Raw genomic sequence first — 26,667 nt, forward strand, 5'->3', positions numbered from 1 at the left:
TTTCACTGAGGAGTTTTATCTGGTTTGGTAATTGAACAATATTGAAATACATGTGTGGTGAAGGCTAAGTAATTTTATTAGCAGTGGTGGAGAGAAATTAAATGTATTTCAACTTTTTTGGCTTCTTACATCTTACAAAAAGCAGTGTTTAATCGGGTCATATTTCAGATGTCTGAGTTGTTAACAGTTACCAAATAGTGATTTTTCCCTCTAAACTTCTCACATGGTTTCATTTCTATAAATGCTGAAATGATCACATATTTCACCAAAAATCAAAGATTAGAGAACAAGTCTAATCACTGAAAACAGATTTTTGAACCAGAGCGTTTTTACTTCTTTCCTCTCTGATTAATCATCTGATGACCCCTCAGATTTATCTGGTGACCCTGCAAATAGTCTGTCCTCTTTTCCTTTGTGGACATCAATCGAGCACCTTTGGAGATCTTTGACCCTACTCTGTCTGTGACGTCCTGGGTGAAAGCTGGTCATCGTTTGTCAACATCATGGGTGACGGGGAGGAAAGCCCAGGAGGATCAACTCAAACCTCTGTGGTCAATTCTTTAAGGTAAGACTGATTTGATAGAGTTTGCATTATGCTAATGGCTAAGGCCTGAAACATTAACCTAGCTACTCCTTCAAGACATAGACCACACAAAAATCTAACTTTGTCAACTGTTTTTTATTACCTTGAATAGTCTAATAGAAAAAAATTAATTCATACTCTACAGGACCTTTTTCATTGAATTCATATGTTTCTCACTTCTGAATTAATGGAAAAGATAGGATTCACTCCAGTTTAGGCTTTTGAGCCAATAGTCCTCTTTGTTACTTTGATAGTGTTTCTGGTTCTGCTTCAGCATCGTGTGGGTCTGTATTTGAGCGGAAATGATGGTCTACTGTTGCGGTTTGTGTTTGTGGGTCTGATGTTCTGCTGATGTTTTCTGCGCTTGAATACTTTGTTGGTGAGCCCTGACTACAAAAGTTGTTGTGTGGTACATTCTTCATGAGCTGGTGTTATGGATTTGATTCATCATCATCATCTACAGACTGTAGACTTTAAATTAAACAAGCATGGTACTGTAAGGATTGTAAGACTTCAATCACTGAAGCATGCGCTTGCGCTGTACTGGGAAAAAAATTGCAATTACTTGCAAACTACCCACAATAGCTCTATACTGCACAGATTCAGCACCATGGACAGAAACACAGAAATGACAACATCGGTATTCATACTAAATATGCTTGATTTTTTAGTGTTGACTGACAACACTGTCCCATATAGGATATTGAAATGCTACTTAAAACATTAAAACTATTTTTGGAGGGCGATGAGGCATCTCCCTGAACAACTAGTATTACCAGTTGTTGTATTTTGGTAGGAACTTTCAAAAAATTGTTTAGTTAATGTCCAAATAAATCTAGTACCATTTCTCTCTAGTGCTGCCATAACAGTTTCCTTGCATGTTTCCATATGTCACACTGTGGCATTTATTGGGACGCAGCCTTGGTTTAAACGTTTCCACACCATGGAGAGAGAGAGAGAGACAACAGAGGAACGATTTCTCACGTCTGCTGTATGAGACTCAGCGTTCAACATCAACACATTCGTGTAAAGTGCTTTTCAAAAAATGTCTTCATGCTCGTAACTCTGAATCTCTTAGAGATACTGCACTTACACCATTCAGAGTAGCGTCACATGCATTGCTATTTAGTGATGATTGCTGTGCTCACAATCTTAGATGCATTCTCATGAACTCCTATTCATATTTGATAGGGTAATGGAGCATCCATTTCTCACTCAGCGGCAAGGAGAGGAAGGTGCTGCCAGCTGTGTTATTTTAAAATCTTTGCATTCGTTCATCAGCTGTTTTTCATCCGTTAACACACACACACACACACACACAGCTATGGTCTCATCTTCTGTGGTGGCTATGACCTTTGACCCCTGGTTATCGTTGAGTGCACAGATTAGTCATCAGCAGTGTGTCTGAGCAGCTCAAGTGGATCTGTGCAGGCGCAGCATGATGTGATTATTCCACTGACCTCTTTTCCAGTGACCACTGCCAGCAGAGAAGCATGCTTCTGAAACGTACCTCTGCGTCCACAACAACATGTTCTGCCTCTTTGTATGTGGGCGGTGGATGAGCTCAGTAAACAGAGGCTGTGATTGTTGAAACACCAACATACATGAATGCAATTACTCTAGTAACACAGCAATATTATTTTACGTACAGGTGTGAGTTTCTAAATTGAGGTGCAATCATCTTGCAGGTAATAACGCCGTTAATGAAACATTTTGGAACAGAAAGACGGATCCTTTGTGGAGGTCGTTCCTCAACTCAAATCATTATGTGGCTGATTCATTTCCCTGCCAAGTTAATATAAAAAGCATCAGCTCGGGAGGATGAGATTGAGGGTGTCCTTAATTGTCAATTAAGGATGTATTGAAATGAGGCACGGAGTAATGAAAATTCTTTAGATTATGTTTGCTTTCTCAACCTAAATCAAGCCATCACATGTGGTTTGCAGAGAAGTCACAAATAAATCACTAATACTATTATTATGGATATGATAGAGCGCTCAGTGATGGGTTTTAGCTCTGACTGGGAATGGACATGGTTGTGACTGGGTTTTAATAACTGATGTGTTTTTCTGCTGATTCACTGATTAACACATCCATAATGTGCCAAATATCAAACTAATGAAAGCCATTAGCCTCCATTAATCAGGCAGAGAGAGATCCCATCATTACTTGCTCTTGTTTTCCATTTTGACGGAGAAATGGTCTCCTTCAATAAAAAATATTCAATATCTATCATATTTTTTTTAGTAACACCAGATCATGAAATCAGTTTTAGAGGGAATGTCAGGTGTTAAGTGTGCGGAGGCAACAGCCAGCACCTATCCAAACAGACAGGCCTTCACAGACAGCCAACATCATGTAAACAATAGGAAATCAAATAAAGGAACCAATTACATCTGTCAGCTGTTGGGTTCTTGCAAATGGCTGGGAAGGCTATTGGTTTGATGTTTTTCCCTTTTGAACAACACAACTAAGGAAAGGTTGCTATATCAATGTAAACTTGTCAGCTGTTCCCCTTACAGTATACCCTAATCTTCTCCAATTTAATGAAATACACCATTTCCTTAATCCATTGTACAAATGTCAGAGGATTACAACCTTTCCATTTCCAATTTGTCATCTGGCTACCAGCATGACGAAAGACAAAGGCCTTTGTTTATTGTGATTTAAAATTAGATTTGATGTCACCACACAGTAAAGCAAGGGAGTGGGGGGGGGGGTGTCTGATGTTTTTTTCATGTTTTATCACTAGTTTTGGGAAAGCATATCAAATATTAATTGCCAGATATTAGATGACATGGGACAATCCCAAAGCATCCCAAATCCCCAAAAAAGCGCATCGATAACTTGTCCTGTTGAGTCAGAGGAGACACAACAACCTTTAAAGCAGCTCTGTATTTTCTGTCTTCAAGTGTTCAGTTTTTATTACACACAAGATATTTTTAGTCACAGCTAATGTTGAATAACATAGGAGTTAAATGTCTAGAGAATATCATTTTTACTTGTTATGCCCTTGAACTGGAATTGTTTGCCTCACTTGTGTTAATTATCTTGAATAAAACTTTTTCTCTTCCACTCCTGACCCCTAACTCCAAGAACTGCCCCGAGGAAACTGTGTACTGGTGTGGCAGAGTGCACGAGCGGTTAGAAAGATCATTCTCAAGCCGGAGGAACTGAGTTGATAAATACGTGTCCTGCTGAAATGCCAGTGGAGACGCTATATTCATACCAAAACAATAGCTGAACTGTGAGTGAAGCAGGCTAGTTCTGGCAACTAAAGTCTGCACCTCCAGCTCCACCCCAGTGTCCACCTGTAGACTCTGGGTCTAGTCTATATTCTCTTAGGGTGGGGCAGTTATTATTTTCACTCCCCAATGCTGAACTTGGTGTATCCCTGTGAAGTTTGACCGGGTCACAGCTCAGATGCCAAATGTTACCGGCTGAAATTCCATCATGTCCTACTTCGCTTTAAGCATGTAACACTGTCACACTGTGATATTTTTTACTCTTTACTTCATGGCCCATATTTCCTGGTTGAAACACCTCATTATCATCCTAGTTCCTAATCCCTCCTGTCCTGAGTTTACTTTATCCAAGTGGGGAGTGATGAGGTCAGAGCCTAGATGCCAAATATCAACTCTGTAAATATTCTACATTTACATTATAATCCATTTCACTTCCTGGATTTAGCTATGTGATTGAAGCACTACATACGATCCAGTCTGTTGCCCCTCCACCTCCATCCCTGCGATCCCATTGGCAGGAAGTTATTATCGTCAGGCCAAATTCCTGCCGCGAAGAATTTGATGTATCTTACATACAGTAAAATCTGTATATATCAGTTTTCATTGTCACTCCCCAACCACCACTATACATAGCTCTGCTTTGTGGTTGAAACACCAAACATCTTGCAGTCTGCTGCACTTTCACCCCAGTGTCCAGCAGTAAACTCAGGGTCTATGTTCCCTTACGGGGCAAAGTCATTATCATCACTGGCTGTGTTGAGCTTGATTTATCCTTGTGATAAGGTATCAGCCTAAAGTATGAAATATCAACCTTCCATATATTCTACATTCACGTGATAATCCATGCTACTTCCTGAGCAAACTACGTATGATCCCTTAGGGGGGGAAGTTACGATCGTCACTCCCCAATCCCTGCAGTGTAGAGCTTGGCCCCTATGTTGTAGTCCACTGCACCTCAACCTCCATCCGAGTTTCCCGCCTTTAGGTTCTGAGTCTATGTTACGCATATGGAGGAGGATACTATTGTCACTCCCTAATCCCTGCTGTGCAGAACTTGATGTATCCTTGTAGGGAGGGATGAGGTCAAAGCTGGGAAGCCAAATATCAACTCTGCACATATTCTACATTTACATAATAATCCATTCCAGTCTCTCACTGCACTTCCATCATTCACTGCTCTCTTTGATCATCTCAATAATGATATTTTTAATTCTGTAACGTACTGACATCCAGTGATATTTGCACTCTTTACACACCACACCCCAGGTGCCCTTGTTGAAACACCAAGCATGCCTGTATGCAGTATTATCCAGTCATGATCATATTAAAATTATGTTTTCATAGCAGTAGTGTCTAGGAACTTGCTCTGCTGAACCTTTGTAATTAATCCCAAGGGCTCGTAAAGATGTTTTAACAAGATAAGGCCCAAGACAATGCCCTCCGCAGACAAAACTGATTCTACATTCTAACTTAAAAGGTGGCTTTGTTTGCTAGTGGAGGTAAACTCAAACACAAAGACCTGCATAAACAAAATTTTTCTCTGTGCTTCTCTAAATTTCCTCAGATTGTCTAGAAAGTTACTTTATGAATCATATCTTCCAATCGCAGGAATATTTTGCCTCCCGGCCATAAGCAAAATAAATGTGAAGAAAAAGCATTTTACAGTCAACATTCACAAAAAACAACCCATTACAAAGTGCATGCACACTAGAAAATCAATGCTTGCACAGCAAATTGTAGCAGCATCCCATGCCACTTAACACACTCTGCTCTGTTCTAAGTAGTGTGTCACAAGAACTTTGACATACTTTTTGCAAGTTGCTGCCTGATAAATGTTAACATCAAACTGTGCTTACATTCACTAGTGGATCAGTTAACGGATTCTGCAGGGATTTTCTCCAAAACAGCGTGACAACAAACACAGACACTTCAGCATTTAGGAGCCGAGGGAGGTTCTAAACTAAAAGTCTGAGAGGGGCCCGAGGCATTTTGTGTTCCAGAGAGAGACAATCCATTCCTCTAGCAAAGAACAGGCTTTAACGAAATATTCTGTATTTAAAGGGGAAAGTTTTTGGGGAAGTGGAGTATAGACTGTGTCTTACTGTCTCCATGTTAGTTCCTAACGGCATCTGCAATGCAAGTAACACAAAAAAGAGAAATGAGGACTCACCAAGAGGCTGTCCAGCGATGATACGGGCATTTTCTCCTGCCACAGCCGCCCGAGCGTTCCTCTCGTTCAAGTACTGTACGAAGGCGTAACCCTTGTGTACAGAACAACCCACTATCTTTCCGTACTTGGCAAAGATGACCTCTATATCGGTCTTCTTGACAATGGCTGTGTTGAGGTTGCCAATAAAGACTCTGGAGTTGAGGGAGCGCGGGTCATTCTTGTTGGTCACGTTGCTTGTCTGGGTTTTACCAGTCATTCTCCTCCAGTTGCCCTCCTGGGACACAGACAGAGGGGAGGACAGGACTTTAGAGGTTTTGGACAGGCCAACTCCAACTAATTCTGCTCCTGAAGAAAACATTATAGAACCCCAAAGTGAATTAAATCAGTAAAATAAGACATTATGAAATAAATAAACATATAGTAAAATAAATGAATGAACCACAAAATCAAATAATTTAATGAATATAAAAACTCATTATCATGAAATGGTATTTTATCATTCTCTTTTGATATCATATGCTCCCAGCGACGACCAACCACCTGCTATCTTACCTCGCTAGCTCCTGTTGGCGAGAGAAACCACAGAGAAAGACTGTGTTTTAGCTCTTTAGAGTTTCATGTCTTTTGATGAACATCTTTAAAATCACAAGTCTGCCACGTTAACTTTGAATTAACCAGTTAACTGCTGCCATTCACAGTGGCTCTTCACTTTGAGCTTTCACTGAGCTAGTTAGCTTGTTAGCCAGGGAGGCCGGTGGCATGTAAGTATCATCTGCTACCGTATGACATTTAGCATGTTAGCTAGCTCCTGCTAGCTAGAACAACAACAATGCCAAAGTAATATGGAATGAATACTTTAAACACAATACACAGACAACTAACTCACCTTTATTACCTTCACATGCTACTTACCTCACTAGCTAACTCCCTAAGCTGGTTTGAGAGCTTGAGTTAACTGTTAAATTCAGAGTTACCTCAGCAGTGTCGTGATCTTAAAGGCGGTTTCTCAGAGAAAGGTATAGTCTTTGTAGTTCTCCAGCTAACAGCTAGTTAGCCACCTTGCTAACTAAAATAAACTGGGGGTTTGTGATAGCCTAAAAAGTGTGTGTGTGTGTGTGTGTGTGGGGGGGGGGGGGCAGAAAATGGTGACATGAAAACTGATATTACAAAATAAAATGTGACATGAAATAAAACTGTCACTGGTAAAAATGCCTGAACTCTGAAATAAAAATGGACACTTTAAAGTGGAGGTTTGAAAACAAATAGTAATGTGAAAATAAAAGTGATAAAATAACATTTCATATTAATAAGTTAATACATTCAAAAAGCATTTCACAATTTACAGCTTTTTTTTTTTTTTTGCATAATTACCTCTACTTATTCATATGATTATATATTTCATAATGTCTTTTATTAAGATCAAAATCAATCACCTTTGATGGAAATACACACTTTTTGTTGATGAAGGCTTTTGTTGATGAAGGTTTACCCTCTTGCACTGGCCAGTCAACTGCTTACCTAAGCCACATTTTTGCATGGTTGAAATGCTACCGCTGCATGGCTGAGTCGGAGAATTAGAGGGAGCATCAATGTGTGAATGCTGCAGCAGTTTTCTCTGTTTTGTTGAGAAGCCGAATACAGTGGCTATCAGTGAGAAAGCTCTGCTATCTCAATACCCATATTGTTGCATCCCTAATGCTTTGTGTGCCGTTTCACGGATCACAGAATGCGTGGGCTGTAATTCATGTTGCAGTTTTATTCAGACTTTTTTTGTGCTGTCAAGTTATCAGCGCACATTAGCCTCAGCTTTTGTAAGTCTCCCCTGAAATTATTTCTAAGTGTCCTATTCATCATCCGAATGTTATTTTTTGTGAAAGGTGATTGGCTGCAGAGTCAATGAAATTATATCTACCCAAGGAAAGGATGCACTACTCAGCTATTCATGGTCTTTATTTAATTAGTTATCTTGAAGTAGATTGATAGACACATAGCCCAGATAAATAGATCCCACATACGTCTCATTGCTTTTCCAATTGATTTTCTTTTTAATGGAAGCACATGATTTCATTTTTTATAGCTGTAGAAATCCAGGTTTTCATTACAGTTTATATTCCAAAAGGGATTACACTTAGTGCATTAAATACTGTGAAATATTGTAAAGAAAAGACTGAATATTCAATATTTGCCTCCTCTGAGTCTGTGTCCCTGACACACGCTGATAACAACTATTCAGCTTTAAGACGAAGAACCTGAATAATGGATCCAATCCTCAGTAAACAGGATTAGTAACCAAGGTAACACTGATGTTGCTGGAATATTATGCACACACACACATGCACACACATATTTTCTCACTGGAAAATAGTCTCTTTTTTATTTTTTTATACTTTATCCAACTTAATTTTCCACTGCAAGAGGCTACTGACACTGTGTGGCCTCAGTATCTTCACAATTACATGATGCAGTTTTCCCGTGAAGTGCTATACTGCAACGGGTTCGTTCAGCTAATTATAGCGTGGCATGAGATTATGTCGAAATCACAGCAAGAGCATTGTAAAGCGGAAACTGAGTGATGGCTACGTTTCACTGTAAGGTCGCTCGTTCTAGTTTCCTGCAGCGGATGAAGGAGGAAACTGAGCGGTCATCCAGAATTGCGAGAGCAGCCATTTGATTTACAGGGCAGAGATTCTCTGTCGGGGCAACCATTACACCTGAGACTGCGATCATGCTACACATTCAGCTGCTCATTCATGGATGAACGCACATTATTTCACTTGGCAGCACATGTTTTTAGCATTACATCACCCACAGAGTCTAATGCTATTCACTTTCCTGTAATTATTCAACACCCACTACAGGTGCGTGATGATTCATGACTCTTATGGGCTCGCTGTTTACAGTGCTGCACCAGTGTGTGTGTGTGTTGTCTCGGCATGTGGGTGTGTGTGTGTGTGTGTGTGTGTGTGTGTGTGTGTGTGTGGGAATAAACTGCTGCTCGCCATCTCTGAAGTGACCTTGACATTTATCAGCACCAGACACTGAAAATTAATGTGGCGTAGGCACACACACACACACACACACACACATACATGTGCGAACTCAAATGAGCCCCACAATGACCACCTGATGGTAGTTTAAACCCACAATGTGACACCCATGCCGTACTTATGTCTGTGGACAGGTCACAGGGAACATGACAAATCAGTGGAGAAGGGTTAGATTGCCTCTCTTGTCAGATAAATCAGCGGTGGGGTGAACGGTCACGGACCCCTTTTACCGCTCTCTACTGTTATATTTCATGTTGTCTTCTCTGTTGTTTTCTTTAGAGCGGGACGCTAATTTATTCCATCAGTGGTTTTCCTGCTGACCTTGCCTTTTAGTTTATTTACAACCTCCATTAAGCTTCACATCCCACGAAGTGGTAGCGCCACGATGAGAAACATGGGAAAACAACAGAGGAAGTGATAGGCGAACGGTAGTGTAATTGGCAAAATAATTGTTCCAAGGACTTGACATTTGTTATCAAAAAAAAAAAAAAGCACAAAGAGGAGCTTCATCACAGAAACACAGGCTGCAAACTGCTTTTTAGAGGGAAAATGATGATCTGGTGTTCAAAACCGGCTCTTTAAAAACGATTACAGCTTCTACAGTACTGCTTTTTATTGTCAGTATAGGGCAGAAGACAGTTAAGTCTTCGTTCTGGCATTACTGCCTTTTAATACAGTACAGAAGAGCATCCCAATCTCATACCAATAATAAAAAAAAAGAAATATGGATAAGGTCAGCAGAAAAAGCACCAAGGTCATGTTGCTGACAGCAATGCTGTGTCGGGGATCGTTGTAGAGTGGAAAGAAATAAGGGATTTACTGTAGAGCAGAAGTAGCCATATTACTGAGCTCTCCCTTGCCTTGCTCTGTAATGCATTGTGCCTTTGTAGACAGGCTCTTAAATGGTTGTTGTTTGGGTCTGGCCACCTGCCTGATTTATAGACATTTTTTCATGGAGGGAGGGAACTCATTGAATTGATTCCTTTTGTAATTTCCTACCACTCCACCACTGTACATTGCTCTTTGCCATGCCTCAGCCACTCTGCTCTGATTGTTGCCAAGGCAGCTTGACGGGGCTGAGGAAAAGGCTGGAGAGGCTGCTCACTGAAACAGAACACAGACAGGTAGCCCCATACACCTTTTCTCCACTGGTGTTGCTGCCATGCACCGCAGAGGTGGAATAACTGCGTCATGGATTCTTTCCATTTATATCTTGTCTTAAAATGTGTCTCTCTGCCTCTGAAAGCAACAGCAACGACTGAGGGAGAAAAATTCCCTCTATTTGTAAATCAATGCCTCTATTTGTATTGTAGGCTGCAGAGCATTTTCTGTGGTGTACCCAGCCATAAATGTGTGCACTTTTCTCACAGGCCTAAGCTTTTCTGCCCCACAGTGACAATTGTGTCTGATTTTGAGGTAAAGGAACAGTTGCATGGATTTAATTTAATATCAGAACGCAGCAGAATGGCTTTAAGGCAATGATATGCCATATGGTACATTCTACCTCTCAACCTGCCTCTTGAAAAATAAGTTTAGTCTTCAAGACAGACAGACAAAAAAAAAACTAATTTTCCCCACGTTTTCAATCAGTTGCTGCCCTTTGGTTTCAAAGGAGTCAAGGCGCATGGTGTTGAAGCTGAAATTCAACTCGGCAGCCGCAGCACAGACGCTCTGTAAAAAGAAAAGGAACAACTCTAATTTTGCCAGCCAAGGGTTCATGAAGCACTGTAAAAAAGCATAAATGGATTACAGTGAACGGGACATTTACACAGCACTACTATTTATGACTACAACTCAGGGGGATTATTCAGCACAATATCTTGAGGCCAGTGCCTTTCTATTTATAATGGTGCGAGGAGGCGTCAAGGGGTGTGTTCCTTTGTCTACTACCCTCAACCAGGGAGCTTTAATGTTTGCATCGTCTTTGATAATCATCTTCCGTGCTCGTTTTAGAAGAATACTGGATCTGATATCAACATGTGCGTGTTTTCAGTGTGAGTATATTTAGGAAGAAACCAGCAGGTGGGGAGAGAGAGAGAACACACATCTGGGCTGTATTGTTGTGTCAGCACGACTGTTTTTGTTTGTTTTACCGTTGATTTTTGCGCTTCTACCATTGGTCCGTGAATGAATGATGTGAACGAATGCTGAATGATGTGCAGTTCCAGTTTGAATGATCATTTTTTTGCATTTTTCCCTGAAAATTAAAAACAAAAGATGATGATGATGATGTGTTTTTTTTTTTTTTGTTGGGGCTTGTACAAAACAAGCCTGTTCACTTGTGTCTGGAGAATATGAATTGTAGTCCGGGGGCCGTCTCTGTATCACCACAACGCTTATGATGCTAACAATGTACACACAATGTTGTGACACATTTTACCTTTATCAAAAAATTGCAGCTCCTGCGGTTTGGATATGGCACTTGGCCATATTGCGATTTCGATTATACATTTCAATTACTTGCGCAGCCCCAGTTTGAAGTCTTCATACTCACAAGAAAACCCCGAGCTTTATTCACTCACTTTTCCCCCCAGCTCGCATTTACTGGTGCTAGACAGTGTTAACTGAGCGTTCTTTAAAGCGAATGAGAACTGAGGGTCTCCTTAATCTGTCTTGACTCCTCGTGACACTTTATTCTTTCAGCAACTTCAGCGCACATTTAAAAAACATAAAGGTATACTGAATAAATGTTCAGTGTTTTTTATATTCTCGAGAACGCTTCTTTTTTTTTTCTTCTTTTTTTTAACTTAGGTGGTTATTATATTTATGGTCTTGGAAGAAAGACTATAGCCTGTGTACCTCATACATCTTATCTCACTTCAATACCACAGCCTTTCTCAGCAGGGCCTTTTCCTCTTACCTGCAGAAAACCTCATTTCACTACAAACAGTGGCTTTCGCTTTGCAGCTCCAACAGTTTCTTATTTCTTTCCGAACTCTGTTCTCAGAAAATTCATTGACTATTAGGAAGCCTGGAGCAATGATACAATTAGCTAAGATGCAAATGGAGCCATTTCTCAGTTGGTCCTCCTTCACCTGCAGCGGGGTGGGAGGGGGTGGTGGGGTGGGGGATGGGTAATATGCGGTGGGAGAAACTCCTGTGTGCCGGGGCATGGCAGACACAGGATGATATACGAGTGGAATCTGTTATTGTCCAGAGGGAGTCGGCTGTTTGTGATGGACAGGGGGGAACACTTCACCTGCAATGACAAGATTTTCATTTCTTTCTGTGGTAGTATACAGCTGCACAGAGTTGAAACTAATCTGGTCAAACACAGTGAGCTGTCGAGCGCAGAATAGATCAATCTCTGCCTGCTCTTAATCCAATTTGATTGGTAAGGATAGCACTGGGGTGTTTTATGATATAAAACCCACTCTGCATGATTGTTTTGAAAAGCTTCCTCTCCACTATGTAACATGGCTCCACGGGATGTTTAAAAGCTTTCTCCGCACCGTACAGTGGGATATCCCCATCTTCTCAAAATGGGAAGGCAGACAATCAAATGCAATCAGAGTGTTTATGAGCACATCAGACAAATCTCCTCTTAGGATAAAATCAACATAAAGACACTTTATGCAGTGATGCAAGCATTTTGAAATCCTTCACTCCAGCACAAGCAGCAGAACAACAATGAAAACAGAGTCAAGGTCAGGTCTTAACTGCTTTGTGTACTGATGGTTACCACAGCAATGCATCATGGGTTATGTACTTAACAGATGTTTGAAATGCAAGTGATTTTCCCAGAGATGTGGTGGAGTGAGGCTCACAAAATGGAAAAAAAAAAAAGTTCTAGTGCACAGTGTGCTTAACCACACTCTCCTGGGAATAACCTGTAAACTTTCCACCTTGTATCTCTGCACTTAAACGTTGGCATGCTAAATGCATTCACTCTCCCGCTGCAACGTTCATACCCATTGCATTTACTTTATCTCTGATGTGAAGATATTATCTGTAGTGCTGACTGCTCCCTAAGTCTGATACAATGTTATGTTCATCTGAATCACCCTAGTACAGTGAATACTGTAGGCTATAGCTTTAAAAGGGGCTATTTACAAGATTTCTCTGCTGCCAAATGTTGGTTTCTTGCCAGAAGCGAGTGTAGGTGATTGTCGCTTGACACAGGCCGGGGCTAGCTAGTTAGCATGCTAACTTCAGTGCATGAAAACTGCTGTCCACAGCTGGAGACGGCTCTTAGTGAGTAAAGGAATGAAGTTTGATGCCGACGTTGGCCATGTAGCAATATCAAAACTTACAAATAGCTCCTTTTAAGATGCAGTTGTTTTGGGAAGTTGATATGTTGCAGAGTCGACACTCTGCTGTTTGCTGCTGGGCAGGTGGTGGGCTATACACTGGGTTTTTAGAAAGAGAATCAATAACAGCAAAGTCTCAGAGGGGCGTAAAACCAAAACAATCACATGGAAGACGCTTTAAAGCTCAGCAGCTGCAGCTTTTGGTGATGATTTTCATAAGGTTCATCACTATGGGTGACCCTTTTCACATACGCGTCGTGATGCAATCTGTTGCAATCGTAAAAATGCAGATTATAACCACATTAAACGAAAACATATTAAGAGGATTTCATACCCAAACTCCTTCTCAAACTGCTCACTGTTTAAACCCTCTCTTGTGTAATTATATTATAACCAACAGAAATAAGGAAGCTACATTTAAATCCAAAAGGAGAAACTAATAAAATATAAAATAAAATGACATAAATGAAACCAAAATATTTAAAAATGCCAAAATATTGTAAAGGTATGCTGTGATATGTTGGGTCTAATGAATCCGGCCGTTGACCGTTCTGCTCTCCTCATTAAATCTGAATGTGTCATCATTAGTGCGCCAAGTTGCAGCTGCAGCTGGGACAAATTTTTAATGGGGGCAAATTAGCATTTGTTAACATCTACTCTGCAGGAGAGGTAAAACAAAGTCTCGGCTCTTCATTAGAAGCATTGGTGTACACTTTAAAATGTGTTTGACTGTAATAAAAACAGCCATGTAGCCAAACAGCAGTATTTTTTAAGTCAGAGTAGTGAATGTTTCATTTAATCTTGTCCTCAGCTCCCTACAATTAACAGTTTGCAGAGGAATATTTATTATTTATGGACACCCCTGTGAGCCACACTGTGCTCAATAGCCTGTATTGTAAAAGGATGACAGGCAATTTTTTGGCTTCAAAGGCTTGGCAGCAGCTCAGTTGAATTTAAATGACCTTAAAATTCACAGGTTTTGTTTATGGAATTACAATGCAGAAAATCAGGAGTATTATCTGTACAGTTTCATCAAAATATAAGCTCATTTTTTCCTATTTAATGCACTTTGCCTTTATCGCGGGCCGTGCATATGAATGTGCGTTTTTGAGCCAAATTCCAAGAGGTTATAGCGAGGATATGTTTGGCATCGCCTCTTCTCTGGTGGTGCTGCACAGAGAGGCTGGTCGGCCATCTGCAGCCTTGAAATGACCTGTGTGTCAGCACAGGCCTCGTCCGGCAGCAGTTGCCCTTGCCTGTAGCACCAGCCTGGCGCCGAAACTGTTTTACGAGTAGACGCTTGTCCGTCACCCTCCCCGGGTGTGTGTGCATATATCTCCCGATGGCGGTTATAGCACTGGCGCGGTGACTAGGACGCGCAGACGTAGCAAAGCCCCGCTCCTTGACCATACGTTCGCCCCCGCAAGCAACACGATCAATCAAGTCAGCAGAAATTCATTAATCTCGTATCGAGGTGAAGCAGCCAGGGAAACTCAGCGAACACATGCAGAGTTGGCTGAGAGAATTTGGCCATGGCTCCACTTTATGTGGACCATCAGGCTTCACTGGGCAGGTTCTCCTGCTTCGCTGTTTTCCAACGTCAGTTTCATTTTTATTCATAATCATTTCGCCTGCCAAGTGTAAAATGGATGGGAAGTTTATTCTAGTCATTCATGGCCTCCCACATGACAGGAATAAAACATCTCAGAACCACAATTGGAGCGGCGTAAACCACTTGTTGGTCAGATAGAGCGACTTAGAAATAAACAAACAGGAAAGTATCGGCCTAGTTCTTTTTCCAGAGGCATACTCCCAACGAAAGAGATCCTAATGACTGAAAACAGCATTGACAGGTCTGTGTGAAGGGACCTGTAGGATATGTACGCCGAGTGCATCAGTTTGAAACACCCGTCAGATGGACTTTGATGATACAAATCTCCATCATGTAATGTTCATGCCTGCGACTGCTCCCTCCTCTTATTGCCACGCTAAATGTTCAAAGGTAGCACAAACTTTGTCTAACGCATTGACAAGGTAAAAAAAAAAAAAAAAAGAAGAAGAAGAAAAAAACTCACAGCGCAAACTTCAAAGAATCCCCAACACTTCAAAAGCTTCTTCATGGTTCGGTGACTAATCTTCAAAGTCATGCCAAGGATTGAACTGATAGTGCCGCTGTGTGTATAGCAGGTACAAACATCCTTGTCAGCGTCACTGAGGTGTGAGGTGCAGAGAAAGGGAGAGGAGATAAAACCAAAAGCTAATTGAGACAAAGTCTGTCCCTCGCCTGTGTGAAATACAAAGCCCCTGGCTGAAGACATTTAGTAATTACAACTGCCAGAGAACCAATCAGTCAAATGGATACGCCATTAGAGGTTGAAGCCAGACATTAAGGTAAATTGGAAAATTATTGGTGATCCTGGAGGTTTATCCCAGTCATTGTGGAGATTACAGTAGATCTATCTTACCTCGTTGCTGCCTTTGTGCACCACAAGCTCAAGAAACTATCTGGGGAAAAATGGCCTTGGGAAAAATACTGTTATGTACTTTGCTTATGAACTTTGTACAGTTTCTCTTGCTGCACCTGTCCAGTCATTATCCCCCTACTAATTGACATTGAATGTATCCTTTGGCCAGAAGAGACTGAAATAACTCCTAACTTGTTATTAGGACTTTTATCCCTGCAGTGGAGCGGTGCAGTCAATGAAATCCTCCAAATTGCCTGAATCGTTTGTCATTGGTGAGTTACCGGCCGATACTTTGTGTTATATTCCTTGAGATACTCGGTAGTAAGAGCAAGTGTGTTTTAATAACGCGAGTCCGAGACTTCTGTTTGAAATAAGGAATCGTGACCCTTAAGGGAAGAACAACATTGTTTTGCGGCCAAATGAAAAAGAAGAACTCAAGTTCTGGATCTGTTTACAGTGAAACAGAACAACCTGTTGGCATTTTGCTAAAGAACATCTGACGCAGTAATAAAACAATTGGCCTCATGCAAGAAAATTGTTGTATTCTTATCCTTAAACTACTCTTTCTGTATTTTTTCCCCTTGAGGTTTGTTCGTACGGACGTTTCAAACTGGATTCAACAAACCCTCTTAACTCATCTGATATCTGTTCATTAGCCCTAAATCGTTCTGCTCCATTTGCGGGAAGAGTTTCCTTGACAAAAATGTTACCCAGCTCTAAAAAGGAAAACTTTTCACGATGAAGCTGTGGCAGAAATCCAAAGACAAAAACAGCAGCGACGGCAGTGGTGTTGGAAGACCCAGATAAGTACGTCAAAGCTCTCGGTAAATTAGCAGTCCAGGATGCACTTCACAGTGACACTGTTTTATTTTTAATGTCCAGTTTAGTTGATTTTTGTAACACCAGTGACTCAACAAGTGTTTTTTTTTTCCCTCCACTTAAAGAAAGGTAGATTATCTTTTCATGACTGTGTGGGAAAACCTGGATCCAACAGAAAATTCTACACATTTGTGAAATGTGCTTATGAAACATCTTTTGTCTCGTGCTTGACGTACAGGACAGGGATGTCCTGTATTTGGGTAAACATTTGGAAACCCATGCAGAAACAGTGGACTTCATTAGTCACAGTTAAAGCCACTGTACAGAAACTGAATGCAAATACATTGCTGAAAAAATACTGGCCGTAGATAATATCAAAAAATATATGCATATATATATATATATATATATATATATATATATATATATAGAGAGAGAGAGAAAATGTATGGGGTTACCGCTCAGTGACCTCTTGTGAAACTGCTCTATAATAGAGCAAAATATAGACAGAAACCAAGACATAAGCATTGACCTGAAAGGTTTATACAGCTCTCACTATATTTATCATCCTCCCCTCCGTTCAGCCCTCCCCAACGCAGGCAGACGTGAGATGATAAGTGCCAACCGCTGTGCTGAAACATACAGAATACACATTGATAATAAGTTCAGAAGTTCAAACACAGCACAAGGTGTACGTCTTTGTATATTTATGGGAAAATTTCCATAACTCACGAAAAATTCATACATTTTCTCCAGTTTCATAGATCTGAAGTTATATATATATATATATATATATATATATATATATATATATATATTGTGTGTGTGTGTGCATATACATATATTAGCACGAATGGATTGAAGACAAAAGCGGAGCTCTCTTGGTGTTCAATTCAATTGATTTCCCTCAATTTGAAATGTGCATGTAAAAGTAGCCTCATGTAGTGAAGAGCACAGTTACCAGAATTCAAAGGAGCAACATGGCGACTGAGAGCATGACACGTCTCATACTGTAATGTTCTCACCAACACGTGTTATGAATTCAAACACCTAACATGTTAGTGTCATGCAGAAGGAGACGGGGAAAACCAAATGGCATGTTTTACAGCGGGGAAACTGAATGTTGAAAAGCTTAATTTAATAGGCCGGCTACATGTGGTGTCACCCTCTCTCCGTCTGTAAATAGACGCTTCATCACGCCCACCTCATTTCATTTCTCTTTGATTGCACAGCGTTCGTAGCGTAACAGTAAAGTACAATTAAGACAGTCTCAATATTTGCTGACAGCCATACGCTGCAGAAGAGTTCACTTGCTGTCTAAATAATTCAGCGTTGAGAAGAAGAGAAGAGACAATGCGATGAGCCTGATGAAGGAGCTGATACTCCTCTCATCGCTTTCTTTTTGTCTCTTACCACAAACAATTGCAGCAGGTAGTAATTGCTGCTAATTCTACCTATTCTAAACAAGACAAACCACAGCTCTCTTACTCCAACCAGTAATTGCAAAGCACTGTTGCAGATTTTTTAAAACCGGTTGAAACACAAAGGGAACCCTCAAGGGCCTCCCTGGGCAATGAAGCCCTCAGCATGCTTCATGAAGTGTAGCACTTTTCTTCTTCTTCTTCTTCTTCTTCTTCTTCTTCTTCTCGTCCTGGCATATTTCCATTCATCAGGCCTAGTGAGGTGCAGTATACGAGTTTGCAGACTTCAGTGAAACAGATCAGAGTGTGAGGTTTGTCAGAGAGAAGCAGGCAGTGTTGAGTGTGCACGCACAAACATGCGTAAACGCTCAAAGGTGGATGCACAAACAACAGAGGAACACGTGTCTAGGCACTCGCAGGTGGATGAATTCGTAGTCACTCACTCACTCACACACACACACACTCACACACTCACGCTTGCGCACAAACACCGCAGACATAAAAGCGACGGAGAACCTCACACGGCGGACCGATCACAATCCTTGAAGTACAAGTTTTGACAGTTTGACAGCGCGTGTTTTTCTTTCGTGTGGCGGCGGAGGCTCATGGAGTCTGTCTGCTGCCCTCGACACTTCTTCTCCTCTTAGAGTAATGAAACACACACACACACACACACACACACACACACACACACACACACACCATATGGCTTTATGCATAACACCACACAAGCCGGAGAAACTTCACTTTTGCGCGAGACAAAAACAAACAATGTGTAAAAATAGACACGGGAAAAAAAAAAGAAGAAATTCTCAGTTGCACGGTTCAGGAAGCAGAATTATCATATGCATTTGAAAGATTTTTTATTTATTTATTTTTAAATAAGACCTCAGTCATGGAGAAAAAAAAAAAGACACCCACTCTCTTAGAATGATTGCTGTCACAAAAATAAGGCTCAGAAGTTACTAAAAAAAAAGTATAAATATTATATCTGAGAATGTATTTATATCTAAGCAAAGAATCATCTGTTTTAGAAAGAATAACTTTGACTGAAACCTTTCATTTCCTTTTGGAGCCACACTGTATGACATGTATGCCTCAGAGCGCCGTGCAAAATGCAGACACACATAATGACACACTAGCTGTGGATGAATGCTCACGTCCTCTTAAGAGCAATATGAACTGGGATGAACTCAAAGCGGCGTAGGATCTTATGAGGGGAAACGTCACTTTCAGGGGTGGGGGGGGCTTTAAAATGGTAAAACACCATCGGGTGCTGCTTCTCCAAGCTGAAAGACAACTGTCATCTCTCGGTTTGACAACTATTTCTCACCCCCCCCCCCCAAAAAAAAAATGACTTGAAATGACTCTTCCCCTGAAAATATCTGTAAATAATGAAATAAATAAATAAATAGTTGAAAAAACGTTGACACATGAAATCTTATCCACGAGGATTAGGGGCTCTATATCTGTCAAATACTAAAATAACTTAAGGTGAAGTGAACTGCTAAACCTTTGATCCTCATCCCTCTGTCTCTATCTCCCTCTCAGCCCTTATCACATCATCCATTTCCTCACTTGTTTGTTGCTGTGAGTGACACCTCGTACTCAGCCTTATACAATATCTGTCAGATTGCATTATTAATGCTGATAGAGCGCCGGATGAATCGTCATGTGAATAAACTGCCGCCGTGGAGGAGGGCGGCGGAGGAGTGGAGAGAGGTCACAAAATGATCAAAGAATTGTGGGGGAAACGGATGACAGACGGGGCGTTTTTTTTTTTTTTTTTTGTTGCCTCGCCACACCAACCCCAGGGAGTTTAAAACACATAGATAAACAGCTTTTTCATGGAAGAGTGAATCCTGTTAATTTGTCGTGCTGGTGGAGTAATAACAAGTATTACACAATAATAATAAGCTTCCCTCGTGGATTCCGTCTCTTTTACAATCCTGTAATCACCGCAAAATACATCACCTACAAATCAAATTTCACATGGCGTTGTCCGCGCGGTTGCAACGTTGTGGATTCACTTTTAAAAAAAATAAATAAAAAATAAAAAATAAAAAACTATAAACAATGTCATATGATAACAAGTGTGTGCTGATTCCCTGCTTTGCCTCACAGAGTTGAAGAGGATTAAGCCTGGGTTCCCTTCATAGCTAACCCAATAATATGTGTGACAGAGCTGCAGGCGGCTTAGTGTTTACTGCCTCACATCTCTCCGAGGAGCTCGGAAGTACAGCACAGACAGGCTTGATGTTTTTCCCTCCATCACCTCTGCTCCTTCTTCTCAGTTAAATCATTACTGATACCTACTGCACTGCACCCGTCCACAAGCCTCTGCATTATACACCGACAGCTCCATCTGGTACTGCAGTCATTTGGTCTTGCTTCCTACGCTGCACAAGTCGTGTGTAATCAACACATGTGGCCTTAGCTTAGCACGCGTAGTGTGGCGTCCAGTGAAAAGTACTGTAGGTCACTGACGAGGACGTTGTTGCCTGTTTTTTTGTGTCAGAATTTCTTCACCTTATCACTAAATCCACATTGTACAAAGATCAGGTACACACAAGTCACATGTTGGGTTTGAATTCAACGGTTTGTTATGTTTTCGGCACAGGGAATTTCAGGTGTAGCTGTTAACTTGTAAACTTGTAACCCAGTGGCCTTGATTTCAAACTGGATGACTTGTTCCTTCAACACAAGATAGATATTGCTGCAGTCTACTAACAAGACTTGAAGTGCTTCAGGAGGTTATCAAATAAATAAGAAATAAATAATATAGTAAAGATAGCTTCATGTGTTATTTTTTATTTGATATCCAGTGAGAGAGAGAGGGTATGACACCCAGCAAAGAGGAAACGTTATGGTTATGGTTGAAGCACTGTTACACCCCTAATAGAAATATATTCACATCCACAAAGCAATTTAATCATGAACTGTATCATAAATGAACAATATGTACGCTGTCACAAAGTATTCATGATCCAGTGTTTGGTTGCATGTACCGGAGTTAAAGGCCCCTGTGTTTGGAGCAGTGCTCCGTTTGCAAAACACCTTGTCAAGAGTGGCATTTAGATTTAAGTCATCATCTTTCCAAGTTGCTATGGCGACTTTGTCATCAAGTTGTTTATTGCACATCCACCAGACGGTGGAACAACAGCAGCTTTCAGCTTTACAAACAGAATATTTACTCCTGTTACGTCGGGTCACATGGTCATTTCCCGTGAGTTTGTGATTTAGAAAGATCCCTTGATACAAAAAGTAACGGGCCTACACACGAACACTGCCGGCTTTATAATAGTTTCTTATCAGCTAAAAGGTTTGTCTACAAATTCGCCACAGGCACATGTACCCGACGGTGTTTAGGTTATTTATGCTCGCCATAGTTTTTAAAAACACAGCACATTGTTCACGGCTCACTGGCTCGGCTAGTCGCCTCTCTCTTCCAAGTTAGTCATCAGAAGTCCTTGGCTACATGACATACATTTTCAAGTCTATCACTCATGACAACAGCATGGTGATTATTTCAAAAGACAGTGACAGCATGCACAAACTGCCGCAAGAGAGAGAGAGAGAGAGATTTTTTTTTCCTTTCCTTTTCGTGTGACAACAATATGATGCCTTCTAATGAAGGGTAAGAAAAAAAAGAAAAGAAATGTGGAGCCGCACTTTGTCAAATTCCTCGTGTGTATGTCACATGGAAACACAGTCACAACCAATGTGACTTTGTCAGCAGTGACTAGAAGTAAATCTGATTCCAGCTTACCTCAGATACTGCCAGTATTTCTTTTTTTGTTTATTTATTTATTTCTCTTTTTTTTTTGTCAACAACAGAAATGGAAGAGAGCATGACTGGTGCTGGGTAAAAACTCAGAGGCGCTGTGTCCAAAACAAGTGAGGGAAAAAAGGGACAAAAACAAGTGTTGTTAACATGTGTCTTCTTGACATTGCTGTCAGTTCGGATCACAGCCTTCAAGATACGAACAGTCATCCAAAGAATAAAATAAGATAAAATAAAATCAGAGATAAGCAGCAATTTTTTTTGGGGGGGGGGCATAAAAATCTGCAGCATTTCAGTCAATTTCAATTTCAATGTGTTTGTTTTTTTGTTAACGACTTAATGTAACACAGAAATGACTCAAGTGTTTTCACTGAGAATCGAATCTGGAGTCTTGGTGCATCTTGGTTATGAACATTTTAATGACAAAGCACCGGCCCCCATTATTCAGTATGCAGAAGACATGTAATGACTTTCTCCTCCTACTAATGACTCACCCGGGAGCTTATTGATGAAAGTATATTTGGGTGTAATAGACAGGAGATGAAAGAGGATATGATGAAAGATACTGTGACTCAAGCTGAATGTCACTTTCAGAACCATGTGAATGAAATAACAGACGGTTAACACAGCAGTAGTTTTTCTTCAGTTCGGCCACTTCGGTCTCACACTAAGGAAAACGTGGATGCAGAGGATGCATCAGCTCCTCTGCCGCACACACATCATTTAGCAGTGATGACACTGGCTTAATGCAATCATAAATAATAATAGCTCACAATCATTTTGTACTCAATTCATGGCGCTGTGCCATCCCTTAGCTGCTAGCTAAAAACACAAGCACAGTTGTGGAATATTTCATCTCCCAGTAACCGGGTTAAAAAAAACAACCGAAAGGCTCAATTGCAAACTTCAGCATTTTCTTCAGCGTCTTGTCTGTGTCTGATGTTAAACCATGAGCCTGTGAAAAAAGGTTTCAGTGAGTCTAACTCCAGCATCAACCTCCGAGGCTGGAAAATTAAGCCAACACTGAAAACTGCAGTTCTTCAAATGGCCACTTGAGGCTGCCTCCAAAAGTACGGGGTGAATTTTTATATATATATAATATATATATATAACACACCTGTTTAAATATTTATTATTAAGGGCTTATTGTCCACGGTTGTGGAAAATGTGCCTTCGGCTTCACAGGCGGGTTAAAACCACGTCACTGTAGCTCACAAACAAATAAATACAACAGTAAATGAGCACAACATGCACAGGACATACAATATATTTCTCCACACAAGTAGAAACACGGATGTATTGATTTAGGGTTGCATGTTGTAAATCCAAATTTTCCGTGCGTTTGATTGCTTTTCCTGGGGGGATGATAAAGTGCGTACGAAAAGGTTCAACAAACTAGTCATTGAACCCGTAATTCATCAACGCAGGACAGGCCTCCTCTGTGTTTATGGCCGTGACCCGTGACGCCCAGCTGGATGAGGACGACGTGCTGGAGGACACCTGCTCACTTTTGTCACCTTTTCCCATATGATGTCACATTTCCAGGTGGCGTTCACGGTCGCTCGGAGGCGAGTTGGAAAAATGCCAGGGTATTGATTTTATGGCAGTTGTTGGGAGTTGTAACAGAGCTGTAAGCAGGAGATTATTGTCGCAGCAGCCATTCAGCCTCCAGGTTGACATACAGTATATGGCCTCTTTAGCATTAAAATGTTTTCTCTTTTTATTTTTTTTACCGTCTTCATGTTTCTCAGCCTTTAAATGACTCCTCTGAGTCTGAGTCTGATAGATTTCACTCTCGCCTCCAGTGCAATGGTTATAGAAACATACTACACTGACAGCGTCTTAAATTATCCAGCCTTTATTGTCTCGGTTGTTGGATTACAAACTACCAAACTCCCCTTGCTTTGCTTATATTTTTCAAAAGAAAAGCCGATTAGGGACGGGAATTAGGGAGGTGTGATTTCAGTTTTGTGTGATATTCAGAAGTGTTTTGAATCTGTTTTCTCTGCTGACCTTGTTCGTGGCCCAGGGAGTTAACTGTGCGCTTTCAACTCTTGTTCTATGAGCCTCTCTTTTATTTATTTATTTAGTTTTTGGTTTTTTAGCTTTTGCTGATAATTTTGTTTCGTGAGGGAAGGTCTGGATCTCAAACTGGATTCTGAGAGTTGGAAGAGCTGCTGTTTCCTCAAGCAAATCCAAAGTGTTCATCTTTGAGTACTGAAAAAACTCAGACTGTGCAGACACGGCGGTCATGACTGAGCGTGTCTTGAGAATCAATACAATCAATACAGGAAGATGAAGAAACGGGTTACTCTATACCCCATGTGAACATGTTGTCCTGTGTATTATTATGAACAGGACGACTCGTAACTGTGACACTAGTGAGCATATAAGTATGCTTATTATTCATTTCATTCACAACACTTGAGCATAATACAAGCGAGATCTTCACCTTTGGCACAAACGTTCACTTGGACTTAAGGAGGAACTAATTAGATTTTGGTGCTCAAAGGTCAAAGGTCAAGGTCACTGTGACAAAACATACATGTGAGCTGTACTTTGAGTGGTTAGTGGAGAGATACAACTGCAAGTAATTCTGTTTTCTTTCTTAATTTCGTGGGAAGTTAAATGACGTAACGAAGACGTGATTTGTGTACAAACTAACTGGCGAGGTCACTGCGAACATTCACTTGTGATTATGCATCTAACATATGGAAAGCTAGGCTCTAAAGAGTCATCACCGTGCTACACCCCCCCCCCCGTGTGTCTCTGCTTAATTGGCTCTATACCAGGTTTTCCTTCAGTGTCGAACTGTATCAAAGTGGATTAACTGCCATTTTTAAAGCTGTTGTATCACTGATTTTGTAACGGTTTTAATTTAAAATAGATGGGCAGTGAAATCACTTCTTCACAGGGATGTTTTGAGAAACAATATCTCCACTGAGCAGCACAATGCATCATAAAGGGAGAGAATCTTAATGTTCAGCTGAATTTACCCGCCAGTGTCCGAAGGGGGTATGTTCATCAAACCCCAACTGCGTCTCCAGATGCTACATTCTTTATCCCTCCACTGGTAATCAATATGAGTGCTGTAGTCTGCTGGTTTGTGCTTCTGGGTCAGGTTTACTATTCAGTGTATATAGCAGACACACATCTCGAGCAGCTGGCGTAAAGAATTCTGTTTGAACAACACGGAGGAGGAAGAAACCGATGCTGCTGCCGCCGTTCTGGGTCCAGTGTTTCTGTAAGTGCTGCAACTGTCCCGTGTCCACAGATGTAGGTTAATAATAGTAAAATTACGCTGCTGTTCAGTGGGTGCAATATGGATTTTATGTTCGATATTTCACAATTTGACAGTAAATCTTACACTGAACATTGTGTGTCCAGGCGTGTTGGTAATTGCTTTTTTGTTTGTTTCGGGGTTGTGAAATCTCCCGTCACTTTCTGTCTCCCGGTTCAAGCATATTAATAATAGTTCAGTAGATGCCACAGCCTGTGAAATCACAGGAGTTACTATCTAGAGCATTAGCACCACACATCATATAACTCCCCATGAAAGCACAGCTGCTTCTTCTGCGTCGGATGTGAATTCAGAAGCCTGAGACTTTGCAAATGAAATGTGAGTCTTCTCATCAAGGCATTGAGTTACAATCATTTTTCTTAAATTTAAATAAACCATGTTTTGTTTTAAAGGAATAGTTCCACGTTTGTGTAAATCTGCTTATTCAAGAGAGATAGATACGAAGATTGACACCAGTTAATTAGCTTAGCTTAGCTTAGCTTAGCGTAAAGACTGGAAGCAGGGGGAAACAGCTAGCCTGGATCTGTCCAAAGATCACTCACTTAAACATTGTTCTCATTTGTTTCCCTCTGTACTCAAACAGGCTAAATGTTTCTCTCTGCTTCCAGTCTTTATGCTAAGCTAGGCTAATCAACATCCAGCTCTTAGTTGATCTTCTTCGCCTCTGGAAAAAAGGCCATTATAAACCGATATTATGTAAAGTTGATCTTTTATCAAGCTACAGTTTCAGAAGAGTCAGGGCAAAAGGTCGTGAACTCCAGAGGAAGTCATTAGTATCCTGTAACAACCGTCACAACACCCTTGTAGATATATTATGGTCATTTTCTGCGACAGGACGGGCAAAATCTAAGTCTCTTTGAAATCACGATAGGAGCTCATGAAATATTTATGCGGCAAACAACAGGATGTGTAATTATCATCAAACACAAGAGTACACAATGGCTGCAATCAAGCCACTTCTGTCTCTCTGTCAGTCAACCCAGGGAAAGGTTAAGTTTCCCTCCTACTCCTCTAATTTCTGCTGACCTTTCTGAGGTGACGTCTCAAAGCGCCGCAAAGTTTCTCCAAATTTCTCAACACTTATCGAATCACTCAAAATACAATCAGCGCCGCGACGGTCTAAAAATAAACAAGAGCCCTGATGGAGTGTGCGTGGTTAAAAAAAGAGAGCCCTTGACAGATTGATCTGCTGCCACATCCTGACACATTACGATGACAATGGCAAAGACCCCAAGCAGGGGACAACAAGGCCACGGGAAACAATCTTCAGGATTTACATGGAGTATCTCTGCTGCCTTTTAATGTGTTGATTTCCCACACGAGACACAACGTGATTCAGCGCTGCTTGAAAATGTTTTTTTGGCGTTTTTGTGCCGCAGGAATGTCATTTCTGATCAGACTGGTAAAAATATGCATCAGAACACATACAATGAATGCTTATTTTATCTGTTGTTGTTGAGGTTGGGGCGATTGCTACAGAACGCGAGGTCGGAAATTCAAAGTTATATAACAGATTAAAGCTTTTTGTGTCCAGCACAAACATGGTTTGCGGAAATAGATTAAACAAGGCAAGCAATCACTT

The 26,667-nt window shown here is 40.9% G+C and overlaps 1 protein-coding gene and 1 long non-coding RNA gene across 4 annotated transcripts in view; one reads left to right on the forward strand and one right to left on the reverse strand.

Moving 5' to 3' along the window:
- LOC130161182 (RNA-binding Raly-like protein) overlaps window positions 1-26,667 on the reverse strand; it is an 89,380-nt gene that overhangs the window by 47,519 nt on the left and 15,194 nt on the right. For all 3 annotated transcript variants that reach the window (XM_056364249.1, XM_056364250.1, XM_056364248.1), the window contains exon 2: window positions 5,999-6,272. In XM_056364249.1, the coding sequence (XP_056220224.1) occupies window positions 5,999-6,254 (256 nt within the window). In that variant the 5' untranslated portion in view covers window positions 6,255-6,272. The remainder of the gene's footprint in view (window positions 1-5,998; window positions 6,273-26,667) is intronic.
- LOC130161183 (uncharacterized) overlaps window positions 378-26,667 on the forward strand; it is a 116,739-nt gene continuing 90,449 nt past the window's right edge. The window contains exon 1 of the long non-coding RNA XR_008826108.1: window positions 378-565. This is a non-coding gene — a long non-coding RNA (uncharacterized LOC130161183). The remainder of the gene's footprint in view (window positions 566-26,667) is intronic.

Source organism: Seriola aureovittata, chromosome 20, assembly GCF_021018895.1.
Source record: "Seriola aureovittata isolate HTS-2021-v1 ecotype China chromosome 20, ASM2101889v1, whole genome shotgun sequence".
NCBI classification, from domain to species: domain Eukaryota; kingdom Metazoa; phylum Chordata; class Actinopteri; order Carangiformes; family Carangidae; genus Seriola; species Seriola aureovittata.